The sequence below is a fragment of the Cucurbita pepo genome, chromosome LG05, assembly GCF_002806865.2.
Source record: "Cucurbita pepo subsp. pepo cultivar mu-cu-16 chromosome LG05, ASM280686v2, whole genome shotgun sequence".
Taxonomy (NCBI): Eukaryota; Viridiplantae; Streptophyta; class Magnoliopsida; order Cucurbitales; family Cucurbitaceae; genus Cucurbita; species Cucurbita pepo.
In genome coordinates, this window is record NC_036642.1 from 9,554,605 (window position 1) to 9,571,432 (window position 16,828).

The window sequence follows — 16,828 nt, forward strand, 5'->3', positions numbered from 1 at the left end:
CCGTTAGCCTCGTGATTTTAAAATGTTTCTGCTAGGGAGAGGTTCCCACATCTTTATAAAGAATGTATGTAAGATCTCACAATCCACCCCCCTTGAGGCCTAGTATCCTCGCTGGCACACCACTCGATGCTTAGTTCTGATACCATTTATAACAGTCAAGCCCACTGCTAGCAAATATTGTTCGCTTGGCCCATTACATATCGCAGTCAGCCTCACGATTTTAAAACGTGTCTGTTAGGAAGAGGTTTCTACACCCTTGTAAAGAATGTTTTGTTCCCTTCTCCAATCGTTGGATGTGGGATCTCACAATCCACCTCCCTTGATGGCCCAACATCTACACACTGCTTGGTGCGTAGCTCTAATACCATTTATAAGAGTCGAAGCCTACCATTAGCAGATATTGTCTGCTTTGGCCCGTTACATATCGTCATCAACCTCACTATTTTAAAACGTGTTTGTTAGGTAGAAGTTTCCACCCCTTTATAAATATTTCATTCACTCTCCAACCGATGTAGGATCTCACAATCCACCCTTCTTGGGCCTCAGTGTCCTCACTGGCACGCCGCTCAGTGCCTAGCTCTAATACCATTTGTAACAGTCCAAGCCCACCGCTAACAAACATTATCCGCTTTGACCCATTACATATTGTCATCACCTCACGATCTAAAAACACATCTACTAGAGAGAGGTTTCCACACCGTTACAAGAAATGTTTCGTTCCCCTCTCCAACCGAAGTGGGATCTCACAATCCACCTCCCTTGGGGACACAGCGTCCTCGCTAGCACACTGCTCGGTGCCTAGCTCTGATACTATTTCTAACAATCCAAGCCCACCACTAGCAGACATTATCCGCTTTGGCCCATTACGTATCGCCGTCAGCCTCACGATTTTCAAACACGTCTATTAGGGAGAGGCTTCCACACTCTTATAAGGAATGTTTCGTTCCCCTCTCCACCCGACCCGACGTAGGATCTCACATATTCAATACTAAACTTCACCAGACCACCATTTTGGACTATTAAAGTCTTTGTTCCTTACCTCTTTGAGTTCCAATATGTTCATACTTCATCCTCCATCTCCCACCTGTAAAATTGTTTCAAAAGTCGGCCGGATTTAGTTTATGTAAGCGACAAGGTTCCCTGCAAATAAAACAATGTCAGAGTCAGCTGAGGAATCGTTTCAAGCATACTAAGAAATGATAAGATCAACAAGAATTTTGTCTAGTTGCCAATGTCCACTTGGGACAACAATGGACAACTTCTTACACGTGGCATCAACCCAGAGGATCAGTGATGACAGAGGCTGTCATATTTAGTAATGTCCGGATTGCCTGTCTGTTCAACCTTGGAAGCTACAAGATCATCAGCACTGAAACATTCCAAGCAGGAAGAACAACAACAAGAAACATTCATGGGAGCTCAAAGCAACAAGCCTCTTCCAACATTAAGACATCTTTTCGATCAAGATCCATATAGCAACAAAAGCTTTAGCTTCAACAATGATCTCGAAGAGGAAGTTCTTTCCATAATTTCGTTCTGCACCGCCACGACGAGCCAGTCTGCACCGGCTTCTCGTGAACTGAAACGGTTCAAGCTCACTCATCTTTTCTACGTCGTCAAGACTTCAAAGAATATACTGCACGACGATGTTTTATCGTCCCTGCTAGCTTTAGTGTCGGCTAATCTATTCCGACCGCTCCCGCCACCGTGCACGACTGCAATCAGCTCAAATGTAGCTGATGATGAAGTGGTCATTCCCATTCCTTCTCTAACATGGCCACAACTTGAAATTGTTTATGATATGCTGTTATGGCTACTCATCAACGTTGATCCACAAACACTTGAAAAACATATAGACAACAGATTTCTTCTTGGTCTTCTATCACTTTTCGATTCGGAGGAAACGAGGGAACGAGAGAGTTTGAAGAACATATATCACCAAATCTATTACAGATTCACCATGTACAGATCGTTCATGCGCAAGGCGATGAGCACGGTGTTCTTAGACTATATTTTCGAGACGGAGCGGCATAACGGTATTGCAGAGATGCTTGAGCTATGGGGGAGCATAATTAATGGTTTTGCAGTTCCTTTGAAGGAAGAACATAAAGTTTTTCTGAAAAGGATACTGATTCCACTGCATAAGGCCAAAGGAATGCAAGGTTTCAACAAGCAGCTGGCTTACTGTGTGTATCAGTTCGTGCATAAGGAGCCTGAGCTTGGTGGGTTGGTTGTGAGGAGGATCATGAGGTACTGGCCGCTGGCTAATAGCCAGAAGGAGCTAATACTCATTGAGGAGTTGGAGGATTTGGTGGAGAAATTGGAGCCTAAACTACATAGGGATTTGGCTATGCCATTTTGTTCTCACATGAACAAATGTTTCAACAGTTTGAACTCTCAGGTAACGTTGAATCCCTTAGCTGCTACTCATTGTGAGTTTGTAGGTACTATATTTCTTGAACTTTTCATTTCATATGAACAGAGTTTCAAAAGATATGAACTCCAAAGAAACAGATAAAATCACAAAGAAACTATCATAAGCATATAACTTATTAAGAAAGATCCGCAGAGGGCTTGGAAAGGGAACACCGTAATGAAGCTTTTAATCTTGCAGCAGATATGAGAGTTTTAGTCCTCTTTGGGCTTTCCCTTTCGAGCTTCCCCTCAAGACTTTTAAAACGCGTCTACTAGAGAGAGGTTTCCACACTCTTATAAAAGGATGTTTCGTTTTCCTCCCCAACCGATGTGGGATCTCACAATCTACCCCCTTGGGGGCTCAGCGTTCTCGTTGATACTCGTTCCCTTCTCTAATCGGTGTGGGACCTCTCATGTTCACCCCCTTTCAGAGCTCAGCCTCCTTGCCGGCATATCGTCCGGTGTCTCGGTGTAATACCATTTGTAACCCCTAGCAAGTTTAGGCTTGGAAGCCATGGAAACCCTAGAAGTAGCTAATGAACATTATCCCATAAGACATTAAATATTGGTAGTAGTCGATTCCAGGACATGATCGAATATGAACAACCAAAAAATACGTGATTAAGAACGGACCCATCTGCACAAAAAAGAGAAGAAATGGAAGGCCTAAGAGAATAAATGAAGAAAGCTTCCTACGAAGAACATTTAGGGTATGAGGCTGGCATTGTAGGAGATAGAGTGTTTCAGATTGCTTTATAAAGCTCCTTAAACAAAGGAGAAGAAGCCGTAAGGTGCTTAGATAAAGATTTGATGGAAAACATACCAGAATGATCTAAAATCCATTTCCTCTGAATCTTCATGACATCCAAAAGAGATTCAACGCAATAATTTCATCTTCCTTGTCCCTCTAACCTCCAACAGTCCGTCGCCATTTCTCACGCTCTCTCTACCCTTTTCTACCTCTCATCTCTTTGGATTCTCAAGTCTCGACATCTCTTTGGACTCGTGACTCTCTATCTCAACCAGCAGCCAACTCGACATCTCTTTGGACTCAAGACTCTCTATCCCAACCAGCACCCAACCCAACTCTAAGTTAGATTGGATTGGATAGAGCTGAATTGTAAAACTTGTTCCGAGTTTTGATTCAAAATATTTTAGTTGTAAGAACGAAACGTGATATAGACTTAATAAGTACTCAAAAGATAGCGTAAGCCCTTGATCATCAATAACAGTAAGCAACAATGGCTTGTTTTGCATTCAGGTGGCTGAACGAGCACTATACATATGGAATAGCGAAGCATTCGTGAAGATGGTGTCGACAGCCATGGACGAAGTGTTTCCAGTAATCATACAAGGAATGGAAGAGATTGTTCATAGCCATTGGAACGACAACGTCAAGGAATTGGCTCACAATGTGGAGGCTTTACTTCAAGAAATGAATCCATTTCTGTACCATAAAATCCTACACAAAAATGGGTTTCAATAACACAAGCAACCCAAGCTCAGAGACTGTAATGGCTGCACCAAAAACAAAGTGGAAGAAAAAACTCCCATGTAAAATGGATCAAATAACTCACTTTTACCATTTCACACCAAGAATCTCTCTCAAAAACTTCACTCAGCAGCAAAGGGCAAGATGATTCAGTACAAACATGATATGGTTTGAACAAATAAGAAAAAACTAAAGTACATGACAGTTCCTTATTGCTTTCAAAAGCAAAAACAATCCCAAATCGCCACAAGAATAACTCAGCTGTATCCTTCATGAAAACCTATAACCCTTTTTCTTTCATTAATGGAAAAATCATGGAAGCAAAATCATAAACTAAAAAGGACAAGTGATTGACTCTACTCTCTACCCATATAAACTTCTGTAAGACAAACCGTCACCCCAAAATCGATATAATGAATCCGGGTAGGTACTCGAAACGACCACATGAAAGGAAAGGATTGGGAACTATATGAGCACCAACACACTATCTCAACATATCTCCCCTGTACAACATTGATTGCTCCCCTTCAGCTGCTTTCATTTCAAGTGCTGTCTCAAACCTGTATAAGGATGTGCAATTATCTTCAAGCTTCAACCAATAAGGCATTTTAGTAAGAGCTACGACACACAAGACAAGGCACAAAGCGACCGTTGGTTTCGAGACAGAATTTGAAGCATATATTTGAGAAGAATGGTTGCTGAAGTAAATTGATAAACGTTGTCCTATACTTGATATTTCGATAGTTTGTCCCTCACAGAAGGTTCTAGAGAAGAAATATACTGGTCCCATCCACCACCATTTATCAGCATCTGCCAAATAGACATTCATATGATCATTAATACTGTACACTAGGATCATTATACTATTACAAGTTATAGGAACATAATTATCAAGACAAAGAAAAGAACACAAAGGGCCCCTAAGAATGGTCCAGCCACAAGTGGGGGAAGTACCAGCCAGCCTAATCCATAGCCATCCATCTTAACTCTTAAATCAGATAAAGGAAATCTACCAGTTTATAACACATTCCATAGTTCGGTCTTTCTTTCAGTACCGACGATTTAAACAATATTTGCCTTAAAATGGGAGACGGGGAATGGTCAGAAGTAGCTTAGTACCAACCTGTTTATAGCCATGCAGAACCTGGCACACTTCATTATGAAGATCTTGACTCCTTATTTCCTGCGGGAAATAAGTTCGGTTTAGGAATACGTAGTCCCTCATAACAAAGATCAAGTAATATCAAATATTGATGAACGAAGTCTCGATGCTTACATGCCAACTAGCAATGGCTTTGCACATATAAGCAAGTGAACTTAGTGCCCCTGACGGATTTGATTTAGCCTGAAAGTAGCAAAGATATAGTAATTATTAATCAGAAACATATGAAGTATCGCTATAAACTCGAGGGGCTTACCAGAGCACAAAGACCTCGGAAAGCATCCTCTTTTTCTACGTCGTCACGTATCCTGCCAGTATAATAGAAAGCTCAATCCATGCTAAAAAATACAATGGATTAAAAAGAAAAAGGAAAAAATACTTGGTTCGCTCTTTCTTAGTGACAAACTGAATAAAAACAATCAGAAGTTAACAATTTTGTCTAAGCCTTTATCACAACATTCATAAAGTAGAGAAAACCTTACATGGATAAAGCAGTGCACCATGGTTGCATGAAATGTTCCATATGTGGTGACACTAGCTGCGGACAAACCCATGCAATCCTTCCAAGTGTAATTGCACTATTTTCTACCAGAGATTTATTTAGCTCCTGCATAGCTCAAAGATATTAAATTAAATAATAATGAGCATGCTAAATACGTGCATGCGAGCACAAACATTAAATATCCCTCCTCAAGATGCAAGGAACAGTCTTTACACGGCTGAATTTTTCTCTCATTGAACTGAAACAATATAAAAAGTCTACCCCTTGTCACATATGTTTCAAGTTCTTGGTGAACAAAAGGCTCATCAGTGCATAACAAACAAACTAAGAAGCATGACATAGATATGAGACACAAATACAACATGATATGCACACGGTGACTCGACAATTTGTAAAAAATTAGAACATAGACACAACAAGGACACATTTATTAAAATATACATTTTTAAAATTATATATTAATTTTATACATGAAAATTCCAAATGAATAAGTTAAATGTATTTATATATTTAAAAAAAATGAGTAGTGTGATTCACTCTCAAATTTTATTATTTTTGTCCTATATTATTATGTCTATTTAGTATACTTGTTTGTTAACACGTATCTATTGTGCAAACAAGTGTGTTTGATACGTGTCCAACAAGTGTCAGACTATCCAAATGTCTGACATGAACACGCTAACCAAGCTAAAGTGTATGTGTTGTTTAACACAAATAATGAGACATGTTAGTGCAAAATTAAGGGGACCATCACCTGTGCATGTTGAAGAATTGGGACCAAGCTTGAAATCACTGTCATAACGACTGGAGAAATTTCTTGGTGTACCTAAACCAATAAAAATGTCAATTAATGTAAAATTGTTGCTTACAAATTCCATTTCCCAACAAGAAGATCGACATGGAACGTGCAACGCAATACCAGATTTTCTAATCTTAATCACCATACAGGAAAATAAAATAATATGATATCAATATTCAGAAACCTAGAAATTCAGAAGAACACACTTAGGGTTGTGGTAGTGCAACCAGAACTGGCAAATAGGATCCAAGAACCTTATTGACTTGGTGAATTTTGGGCTTCTCTTCAAGCTATTGCTTGAAAGAATTCCTTAACGAGTACTATTAGCATTATAGTAAAGGATAGTGTTGAATTTCCAGGTTGAGGATGTTTTACCATCAGATGCATTACATCGAACTTATAAAAGAAAAATCCTCCTACCATTTTTTTAAGGCATGATCTTTGCCCAAAGCCAAATATATACTTAAATAGTCACAATATGAAGCCTGTGAGAAGATAAACGCCCATACGAGCTTGAAGTACTGTGTGTGTGTGTGTGTGAAAACCTACACATACCTTAATAGCTAATTCTCCAATTGCCCAGCAGGCATTGTTAGCCACAGAAACAATTTCCTTCAGCTTGGGAGTGTCCTGTGCAGAAAACGTATCAGACTAGTACAATAACTTCAAATTATAAACGCAAATAATAACGTAGATTATTTACCAGTTGCTTTGCTGCAGCGGTAAGAAATTCTGACAAACGTGGTAGCAAATGAACGTGGCATACCTAACCACAAAAATATGAATAAAGCATAAACACAATAGAAAAATATCAAGAGACACTGTCGAACATCGAAGCTTCATCCATGCAAATGACGTTGCAAATGGGCATGGCATACTGAGCAGTCAACAACTCTTGTGCAATCTCCACCACCAAAGGGTAAGCAAAGAATGGAACATTCATTTGAAAACAAATAAGAATAATGGGAGCAACTTTTCAATGGAGAATACACACACCACACACTTGTACTGACACACGCATGTACATATTTGTGGGGAGTTCGTTGAGGTTCAAAATTTGAATAACCTACTAAACTTGAAGGAGCAAAAGGAAAACAATCCAAGAGATCAATCCAGGTTCTTACTCTTCCAAGATCCCCAAGCAATGCAAAGGCACTCTGTCGGACATCAGAAGCTTCATCCATGCAACATTGCAGGAGCAAGTCCCTCAGATTGCTTTGAGAAACCTGATGGAAATTCAAATGTCACATGCAAAGAAGTTCAGAATATATTGGCGTAGTTCATTCAATTACTATTAGAAGGCAGAGCATTCACATTTTATCTAAGAAATATACAATAGCATAGTAATGAAACAGACACTAAGCACCAACAGAATTTATCAACATCTGACAACACCAACCCTTTTTAAATTCTTATAGATGGATCACAAAAAAAAAAAAAAATTAAAAACAGAAGATGAAGAAGAAGCAAATGCTTTGTTTAGAATATAATTACCAAACTTTCTACCCCACTGCCAAGACCCTCGGCAAGTCCTGAAAGAAGATCAAGACAGCATACAATAAACTCTTTATCGTATTGAACCCCAGCAGAAGCGGGATTGACCTGCAATAGGAAATCAAGTTAACATCTTAGGAAGATGGATCAAACGATTCAAGCAGACTATTGCAACCAGCAGAGATAAATTCTTTACTTCAAACTTAATCGCACATATCATCAAGGAGCAACCAAACTTAGTATAATGTTAAATGAGAGTGGGGTTGAGAGGGGAAAAAACCAACGAAGATGGAATGCAAACACAGGAGTCAACATACTGAATACCAAGTTGTTTCAAATCGAAATTGAAAAGAGACTACACCCTGCACTGATATAAGCGAAACAAAATATCTGGCTGCTATCATTTAGGTTCTAATCTGTTTCTAGAACAAAAAAAAACGATCATTAAGTTATCAATCTAACCAAAAGTTACTTGCAGTGGTTTAGCAGAAGTCTCTATCTGTTTTGGAGGCTTAGGACTTGAAATCTCGGCCTTGAAAAAAATTGGCAATAAGAAATCTAATGGAAGAAGAAAGTGAGGAGTTTAGATGTCTACTAAAATTATTGGAAGGTATATCTCTTGCCTCTAGAGTTGATAAAACGATTTTGAAGGAAAAACATAATAATTTCTCATTTTGTTGTTTGTTAACGCAATTTCTATCTTCAAAATTTGGAGAAAAGTTCAAATGTCAGCATGCCTGGTACAGTTGGATGGCTTAAATACAGCAACTGGATTACAAAAGATATGTCTTCTATGTTTTAAAATGGTCAATTAGTAAAGATTAAGCACAAATATGAGATAAAGCTCCATTATATTTTAGCATAGAGAAACACAAAGAAAAGAAGAGCAAACTAAAGCATACATTAAAGAGAGTAAAATAGGTATTTATTGAAAATCAATGATGAGGAAAACCTTTGCCATTTGTTGGGTCTGGATGATGCTTATGCATCTCTGAAACACAGGTTGAGCAAATTGGGCAAATCCAGCCCCCAAAGCCTAGAGAAAGGAAAGAAATTAATCATTTTCTCAAAAGTAGTGTTACGATGACTAATAGATAAGTAATCCAACTCTGGCTGAGTCCAAGTACAAAACATTTCAAGAAATGAAGCTTTCTCGCGCATTGAATCGAGATATATATATATATATGTACATAATCTTGAATTTCAATACACAGAATTTGAATGTAACAGCCCAAGCCCACCGCTAGCAGATATTGTCCTCTTTGGGCTTTCCCTTTCGGGCTTCCCCTCAAGGCTTTAAAACGCGTCTGCTAGGGGAAGGTTTCCACACCCTTTATAAAGGGTGTTTCGTTCTCCTCCCCAACCAATGCGGGATATCACATTGAAGGTCCAGTATCTAGCATATGACATTCAAAATCCCCACTTGGGTTTCTCTGTGTTAGGTAAAACGGGGGGGGGGGGGGGGNGATAAAGGGACCATCCATAACCCAGCTCACATTAAATGCCAAAAACCATTAGTCCAAAATGCTAATTTTTTTTTATATGAAACAATTTTAACAGAGGGGGTAGGAAGCCCAATCCAAAGGAGTTCTATGGAAAATGCTAATAAATGAGATTAAGCATTAAAAAAAACGAGTCAATAAACCAAAACACGAATAGACCTGTGCAATAGATGTGAAGCACTCCAACAATGGAAAAAGATCTTTGTCCGAGTTCGAAAGTTGCTGCCATTTGGCAATTAATGGCGGCATGAGAACATCAAGATAAGCAGGCTGCAATCACAACAAATCAAGTGAAATCATTCTTTGATGTACTGCATGCAGAATATAAAAATTATTGTACACGAAACAAGTTTCTGAGATACAAATTCATCAAAAGAAAAGGAGATGATAGGGTGAAACCATATGTTACCTGGTTTAGCTCCGCTCCAACAGCATCTGCTAAGGTTCCAATGGCATCATACACTATCCGTTGATTCCGTCTCTGCATAACACATATAAGCAAGTCAAATACATACAAGTTCAACAGAAGATAGTTTCCAACCCAGAAAGAAATAGAGCTTAAAATGTCAGCAGCACAAGTCTCTTTTTCTATCTAATCATTCAAAGAGGAAAGCATGAAGATAGTTAGCATACCTGGTACTTTCCAAAGGCACATACTAAGTGCTGTAATATATTTTCCAAATGTGGCGCCAACTCCTCTGCAGCTTCCTGCAAGTTACTAAACCCCAATCATGAACTATATACAGAATAATCTTTAGCAGGTGTAATGAAGTTTCAATAAAAGAACCTCCTCCAGCGTTGCAAAAGCAGAACAAGCTGCTTCTTGCACCCTCTTGTTGTTGTCCAATAATCTTCGTAAAAGTCCCATGAGAACTTTATCAAATTGTTCGTAGCCTTTCTGATTTTCAATGCCCTAAGATGGGAGAAAAAGTCAAATATGATACACATCGAACTCTTGCTTCATAAACGTCCCATGAGAACATTATCAAACTGTTCAAATCCTCATGGACCCTAAAAACTCCACAGCACCACAAGTTTTCTCAAAGCACTCTAAATATTTCAATTTCGGTCCCAAAAATATCGAGTTTTCTATCTTCGGCATGGAATAGTCAAACCACAGGATTAATATTACCAAATAATTTAGAAAAAATAAGTATAGTATCTTTTACAAAATTTAAAAAGTATTGAAAAATAAATAAATAAACACCCAGAAACACATACCTGCACGATAAACTTGCTGAAACGAGAAAGTGTCCAACAAGATATACTCCTTATTAGAGGAAATTTATCATCTAAAAGAGGAATAAGAAATGTGACAATCTGCAATACAACACAACTTATTATTGAATATTCTACTTTCTAGGTCAAAAGGAAAGCACATGAGCAACATCAAATTATCAGAAACCACAACCTGCCAATTACGGGAGGAAATGAAACTATTGAAAATAATGAGCGTAACTGTTTAAAAACCTTCAATGCGAATATCATGGGAACTGTAAGTCATGAACATTGGCTGATTAAAATATATCACCTGTGGAAGATGAGGATAAAGTCCATTGATGCAACCTTCAGCTATGGCACCAAGAGCTAATACAGCAGCTTCCCTTTCTTTCCAGGCTTCATCACCTTTTGCGGATAAATTGACCTAATAGGAATCTCAGAGAAGTTCGTAAATCTGAATAAAATATCTAACAAGAAAGAAATTGAGACTACGAAGAATTCATGGGCACAATATATCAAACTCAATAAGTCTATAGCACTTACAACTCCCTTAGACCAAGTATTTTAACCGATTCATTAAAGTGAGATAAAGGCCAATATTAGTGACAAATGTCATTTAATGAGTATACACATCAAACCATAGCTTCGGAAAATAAGCAAAAGCCTAAAACTCATTTCAGTGATTAAACTGCTAAGCAAAAGCAGTTTGGGACAAGCATACCACAAAACGAAACATTACGAGGGGAAAAAAATTAACAAAAGGACACATAATTGAGAGAGGGGAAATAGAAGATAAGGTTCACATTGGATAGCCTGACTGACTGATGGATCGAAAGAAAATATAAACAAAAATAGTGAAACGGAAATATTCCACACCAGAGGTTCTGCTTTCTTTGCCTGATTATTTGCCTACCTCAACAATGGGCATCAATATAGGAAGAATTTCATCCCCAAACACATTTGAGAGAATATCAAGAGCTGCAGCACTGCATTTGCGCAAGTTCCAAATATTTACAATGTCATCATCCTGAATTATGCAAAGAAGTTGATATTAGAGGGGGAAAACTTAACCCAACAGAGGAAAGTAAGACATACAAGAAGACATTATCTGTTGACTGGAACCCATAAGCAAAAAATAAGAAAAATAGTAAAACAACGTACATCATCTTCTGCATTATCTGATCCATGTAACCTTGACGAATGGAACCGGGGTTTTAGATCCTGCAGTGCATAAATTCAGGCAAAATAATAATGAAGATGGCACCAGTAATTGTAGATAGCACGGGAATTCATCAAAAAGGCCATCAAGGTAATGAAACACTGGAATTTTCCAGTTAAGACCTCCAAAATTAACAATGAATGAGAGAAATCGTACCTGCTCCCGGTCTGGAAGAGATCCTTCTTCCTGCAAAAGCGAGTAGATGGAAGACACATCATGAACCATAAAATTGGCAATCATACATACACAAATAAACAAAAGTATGACAATTCACCTCAGCCTCAAGAAGTGATTCATCGTCATCAGCATAAACCATATTTGACAATAGTGCCTACAGAAGTTGAAACATGCACGTAAAAAGTATTACAAACATCTCAACAGCAAGGTATTGAAAGGAAGAAAATATTTTTCTGAGCATGTGCCATACTGGAATTAAACGTGGCAAGAACTCTCTTAAGTTCTCGGGAGGTAATTGGGCATCACAATATGCAGACCTGCCAAGCATAACTTAAAATGAAACAGATCTAACAAAGAAAATAACCAACACAAATGAGAATAGACGGGGGTGGCTTTCAAAAGGAGTCATCATCCAACAGAAGTCTCAAAGGCCAAGGATGGAAGAAACATGAGTATTCATCAGGTTCATGATTTACCATGAATTACAATAGGGAGAAGAAAAAACGAAGTAGCAACCCTCTAATGATATAAAATTACAAAAAAGGGAAAGATTCCAGCTAAAAATATTGCAATGAGGAGGAATTCTAGTACAAAAAGAAAATGAAATGTGAGAAAAGAAATATTTACATAGACAAGAGACAATTATATTTAGAAATAAAAACAGGTGTTAAAGATGGGAGAGAAGAATAAAAGGCTATTGCTACAATCATCCATAATCAAAAGAATAGGCAAAGTACAAAGCTCTTGGGTGGTGGACATCCAAAGAGACGCCAAAAAGATTCATCTTCTTAATTTTCAAAAACTAAGGAATAAACCTTTTCATGGACTAGCTGCTTAACAACTTCAACCAAAAACTATAGGAAAAGTATGACACATTGGGGTATCTCCCTTGAAACTTTGGGATTTCAAGACTCATTTGCTTGTGGGACTCTAGTTAGGCTCTGTAGAACCACACATCCAGTTTCTACCATCCTGAAACCTCATGGACGTGTGGAATTACCTCCAAGGAGCACCAGGTCGTGTCCCCTCCACATCCTCAATCTAAGTGCAGCCTCCTAAACTGAAGGTTCCACCCTTTTTCATGCCCATTGTAACAATCTAATAACCAAATTTCCCCTTAATCCAACACACGCACACATCTTCCTTTTTATCCTATAAATTGTTTGTATTTTGCTACATGTTTCCTATAAAATAGATAATATTGTATCCTTGGATAACAATTTCCCTTAAAAACAAGGGCCACTCACTAAAAGGGGGAACAATGTGAGTTTTAAAGTATTTCAACGAAATCCCCAGAGATAATCGGCAAAAATGGACTAAATGTAAAGAGAATCCAACTCTTTTCCACCTTTCCACACAAAACATATTATGAGGATTAAGAAAAAATGAAAGGTAACAACTTTGAACGTGTCTTTCATATCTTAAGCAAAACCACCAAACAATGTACTGAAATTTCGAGTACCGAATGGTCTAATGAAAACCATGCAAGGCATACCATGGATATGAATGCTTTTTGAGCATGGTAATATCTTAAAAACCAAAATTCTTAATCTGGGTTGATAATGTAGGAAATGTGCAAGTAGCTTGAGAATCAGTTTCATATAAACTCTAAGCCAAAATTTTCTTGTTATTCAAGGACATTAAGACTAGATCACAAAAAAAAAAAAAAAAAAAAAAAAAAAAAAAAAAAAAAAAAAAAAAAAAAAAAAAAAAAAAAAAAAANACAGGTATTAAACTATACCAGGCAAGACACAGAGGTGCATAGTTAACAAAGTGACAATTACCAAAATTCACATGCTTCAAGTGAAACTTCCTCATCAGCATCTTTATTGACTTGCAACATGTATTCGATTACATTCCGCAGGTGTGGCTGCAGAATCACATGATAAACAGTTTTTCATAAATAATGCAGCAATAAAAGACATCAATGTAGTTTAAAGAACGGAAAAATTAGTCGTCTAAAAAAGGAGGAAGTAGACAGAATCCAGCTCATATTTTCAGTCCAAGGAACAAAAGGCAGGAGGTGATTAAAATACGGCACATAATTCAAACAAGGAACAAAGAGGAACCAACCTCCAAGAAAGTTGGGCGTACTTCAATAAGCTGTACAAATGCTTGACAAACCTGCTCGACATAGACACAAAGAAAGGACAAGGGTGTAAAGCTAACAATATTACTACTGCTACAACATACTTCATAATCTGAAAAAAAAAAACAACTTAAAAACCCACAGTAATAGATGTCAAACAGATAATTCATTGCAGCATCCTAGTGCTGCATTGACTTTCTTCTATAAGAAACCAAAGGATTTAATTTACAAGCAAAACAGATCAGACAAAACACCATGATTAAGCAGGAAGCAGCTATAATAAAATATACGCCAGACACACAGAATAAAGCACTAACCAGCTTTCGCACTTCTGACGTAGGGTCATTAGCAAGAACAAATAAACCTTGAAGATACTGATCCATGGATACATATAGAGCCTACAATCATATATATTGTAACAACCAGTGTCAACATAAGGATCGGAACAAGGTTCAAAATAAGTAAAATAACAAAATATCTCACATAATTATTACTTACAGTGGGCATCAGCATAATGTATTGATTCACAGAACTCAATGAAAGCTTTCTCAACGTAGCATGCGGAGACTGAAAGAACTGTTCAAAGAATATCCAAGCACAAGAATCAGGAAACAGAGTTTTAACTAGTAAAAAAAATAAACTGAACGATTTAACAGCTACGGATAGACAATGCTTCAATGCCAATTGAATCAATGGTAAGGAAACTATGAATAGAAAAATAGAGATACACAAGAGGGTACAAGATGACCATACCTGAAATAATCTAGGAAGAAATATGTTGATTGGGCGTTCAGACAATCCAGGTACATCCGAATCAAGCACTTGAGGTATATCTTCACAAATCTAAGCCATAAATTACAAAAAAGAAATATAATTGTCAAACCTTGGTAACACTCACCTTATCAAATTGCTGCCACATAAACTCAATATAAGGCTATGTTGCTGATCTTCATTAAAAGAGGTTGCATAAAAGATTGAAATTTCGAATGCCAATTGAACTTATTGAACTGTCCTAGTATACCCAATTTTAGCATGAACCAAAAGATCAAAGTGTACTCTGAAAAATTTTAATTTGCCTAAACCAAATTAATTCAATTTACAAACAAAACCAACCTTCCACAAGGAACAGTCTTATCTAAACATTGAACTTCACCATAGTCGTATAGAATAAAGAACGAACAATCATGTGACCAAAATTTTAGTCCTTGCATTTATACCTCTTAAAAATAGATAAGGTAAGATTTTAGGATAAAGAATAAAACCTTGGACAAAGCATCCATAGCACCTTCCATGTGATTCTGGTCTGTACTGTCTAAGCATTTTACAAGTGCTTGCAACAACTCAGGCCACCCCAATACTCCCCCTAGTTGAACAACAACACTGATGATGGTCCCGACCGTAGACCTGATATGTCTGTCTGCAGCTCCCATACACGGCAACAATTCAGATTTAATATACTGCTGAAAGACAGGAGACATCGACTTGTATGCATTTCTAAGGTTGTTTTTCAGAAACAAGCCTGCAGCTTGTCGAACCTCGACTGATTTACCCTGCAGAAAGTTCCAATCTATCAACTCAATTTCTGAATTCCAAAACAAGAATTTTATAAATCACAGGCTAAATCTACAAGCAACAATGATATTCTAAAACCAACACAGAGCTTTAAAATTTTTTCAATTTTATTGCGTGCGGCTACATGTATAGTAGAGAGCAGAAGGCACACTAGTTAAAAAGGCTATTGGCGATGAACTGAAGTCAAAAGCAAAGTTCAGCAGATCGGTTGCAACAAATTAAGATAATAGTCCACCAAAAAAAAACCCTTTGTCCTCGCGAATCAAGCTTCCACAGAACAAATATGACAATTATCCGTGAAGGGCACACGTTGGGGAGCAAACAAGCATTCCGTACGCATCAAGAGTACAACTCAAAAACTAAACAACCAATTTTAATCCCAACTCTACAATCACAAACCCAGAAGTCTCGAGAAGCCATTGGTCCAATCCAGTCAACCCCATCAACAACCGTTAAGCGAATTGCAAAAACATATAAACAAAAGCGCAAAAGAAGATAGAACAAGAAGAACCTCGGCGCGTGCAAGAATAAAAACGAGGTAATTATTGAAGTCAGGAAACTGCGAGTATTGCTGAAGTTGCTGCCAAATCTGGGACTTATCAGCATTCGATGAAGGGGAAATCTGCTGCTCGAGCAAGCCGCAGATCTCGTTGAACCCATTTTCCTGAGGTTGCCATGACACACTCGCCGCCATATCAATCGATTAGAACAAAAATAAAACAAACCCAATAGAGAACCAAAGCTGGAAATCAATGAAGACGTATAAAGATTAATAAATCAAAAGGGTTTAACGTGGCGTAGGCGGAGAGGCGCCGAAGCTTGCTTGAATTGAAAAATCAAGAGGAATGATGAAAGGGTTTTGGGAAGCGGCCGATGAGGGAAGAGAGCGAGCAAGCTATATAGGTGGGTCGGGTTACAATATCAGGCGCGAGTGCCAGTGTCGTCAAAATGATTGGAGACGACGAGAATTGGACGATTCCGCTGTCTTCTAACTTTAACACATTGGACCTTTTAACGTTTTCTTTGGTAAATTGAAGAACACTTTTGTATTCTTCTTCCAAAGTTTTGCTCCAAATTTGGTTTGATCTCTTTTTAAATTCTCTCTCGAACAAATAAATGTTCGAGATGTCGGGTAATTTTACAAATAATGTGGCGATGGTTTAGTCGGAACTGATACGATGATA

At 37.8% G+C, this 16,828-nt stretch overlaps 2 protein-coding genes across 2 annotated transcripts; one reads left to right on the forward strand and one right to left on the reverse strand.

Annotated features, from left to right (window-relative positions):
• The first annotated feature begins 1,389 nt into the window (after positions 1 to 1,389).
• LOC111795194 (serine/threonine protein phosphatase 2A 57 kDa regulatory subunit B' beta isoform-like) lies at positions 1,390 to 4,086 on the forward strand. The gene is made up of 2 exons (XM_023677477.1): positions 1,390 to 2,401; positions 3,677 to 4,086. The coding sequence occupies exons 1-2, from the start codon at positions 1,412 to 1,414 to the stop codon at positions 3,899 to 3,901; spliced, it is 1,215 nt and encodes a 404-aa protein (XP_023533245.1). The 5' UTR covers positions 1,390 to 1,411; the 3' UTR covers positions 3,902 to 4,086.
• LOC111795193 (transportin-1-like) lies at positions 4,056 to 16,664 on the reverse strand. Its single transcript, XM_023677476.1, has 29 exons — positions 16,156 to 16,664; positions 15,335 to 15,622; positions 14,826 to 14,915; positions 14,571 to 14,648; positions 14,390 to 14,470; positions 14,057 to 14,107; positions 13,768 to 13,853; positions 12,234 to 12,300; positions 12,081 to 12,137; positions 11,963 to 11,992; positions 11,749 to 11,808; positions 11,501 to 11,614; positions 10,898 to 11,011; positions 10,588 to 10,686; positions 10,154 to 10,279; positions 10,000 to 10,074; positions 9,776 to 9,847; positions 9,526 to 9,636; positions 8,817 to 8,900; positions 7,865 to 7,972; positions 7,495 to 7,596; positions 7,074 to 7,136; positions 6,926 to 7,000; positions 6,326 to 6,397; positions 5,552 to 5,676; positions 5,326 to 5,377; positions 5,184 to 5,252; positions 5,031 to 5,090; positions 4,056 to 4,717 (listed from the first exon to the last, which is right to left on the reverse strand). The coding sequence occupies exons 1-29, from the start codon at positions 16,336 to 16,338 to the stop codon at positions 4,631 to 4,633; spliced, it is 2,679 nt and encodes an 892-aa protein (XP_023533244.1). The 5' UTR covers positions 16,339 to 16,664; the 3' UTR covers positions 4,056 to 4,630.
• Positions 16,665 to 16,828: the final 164 nt, after the last annotated feature.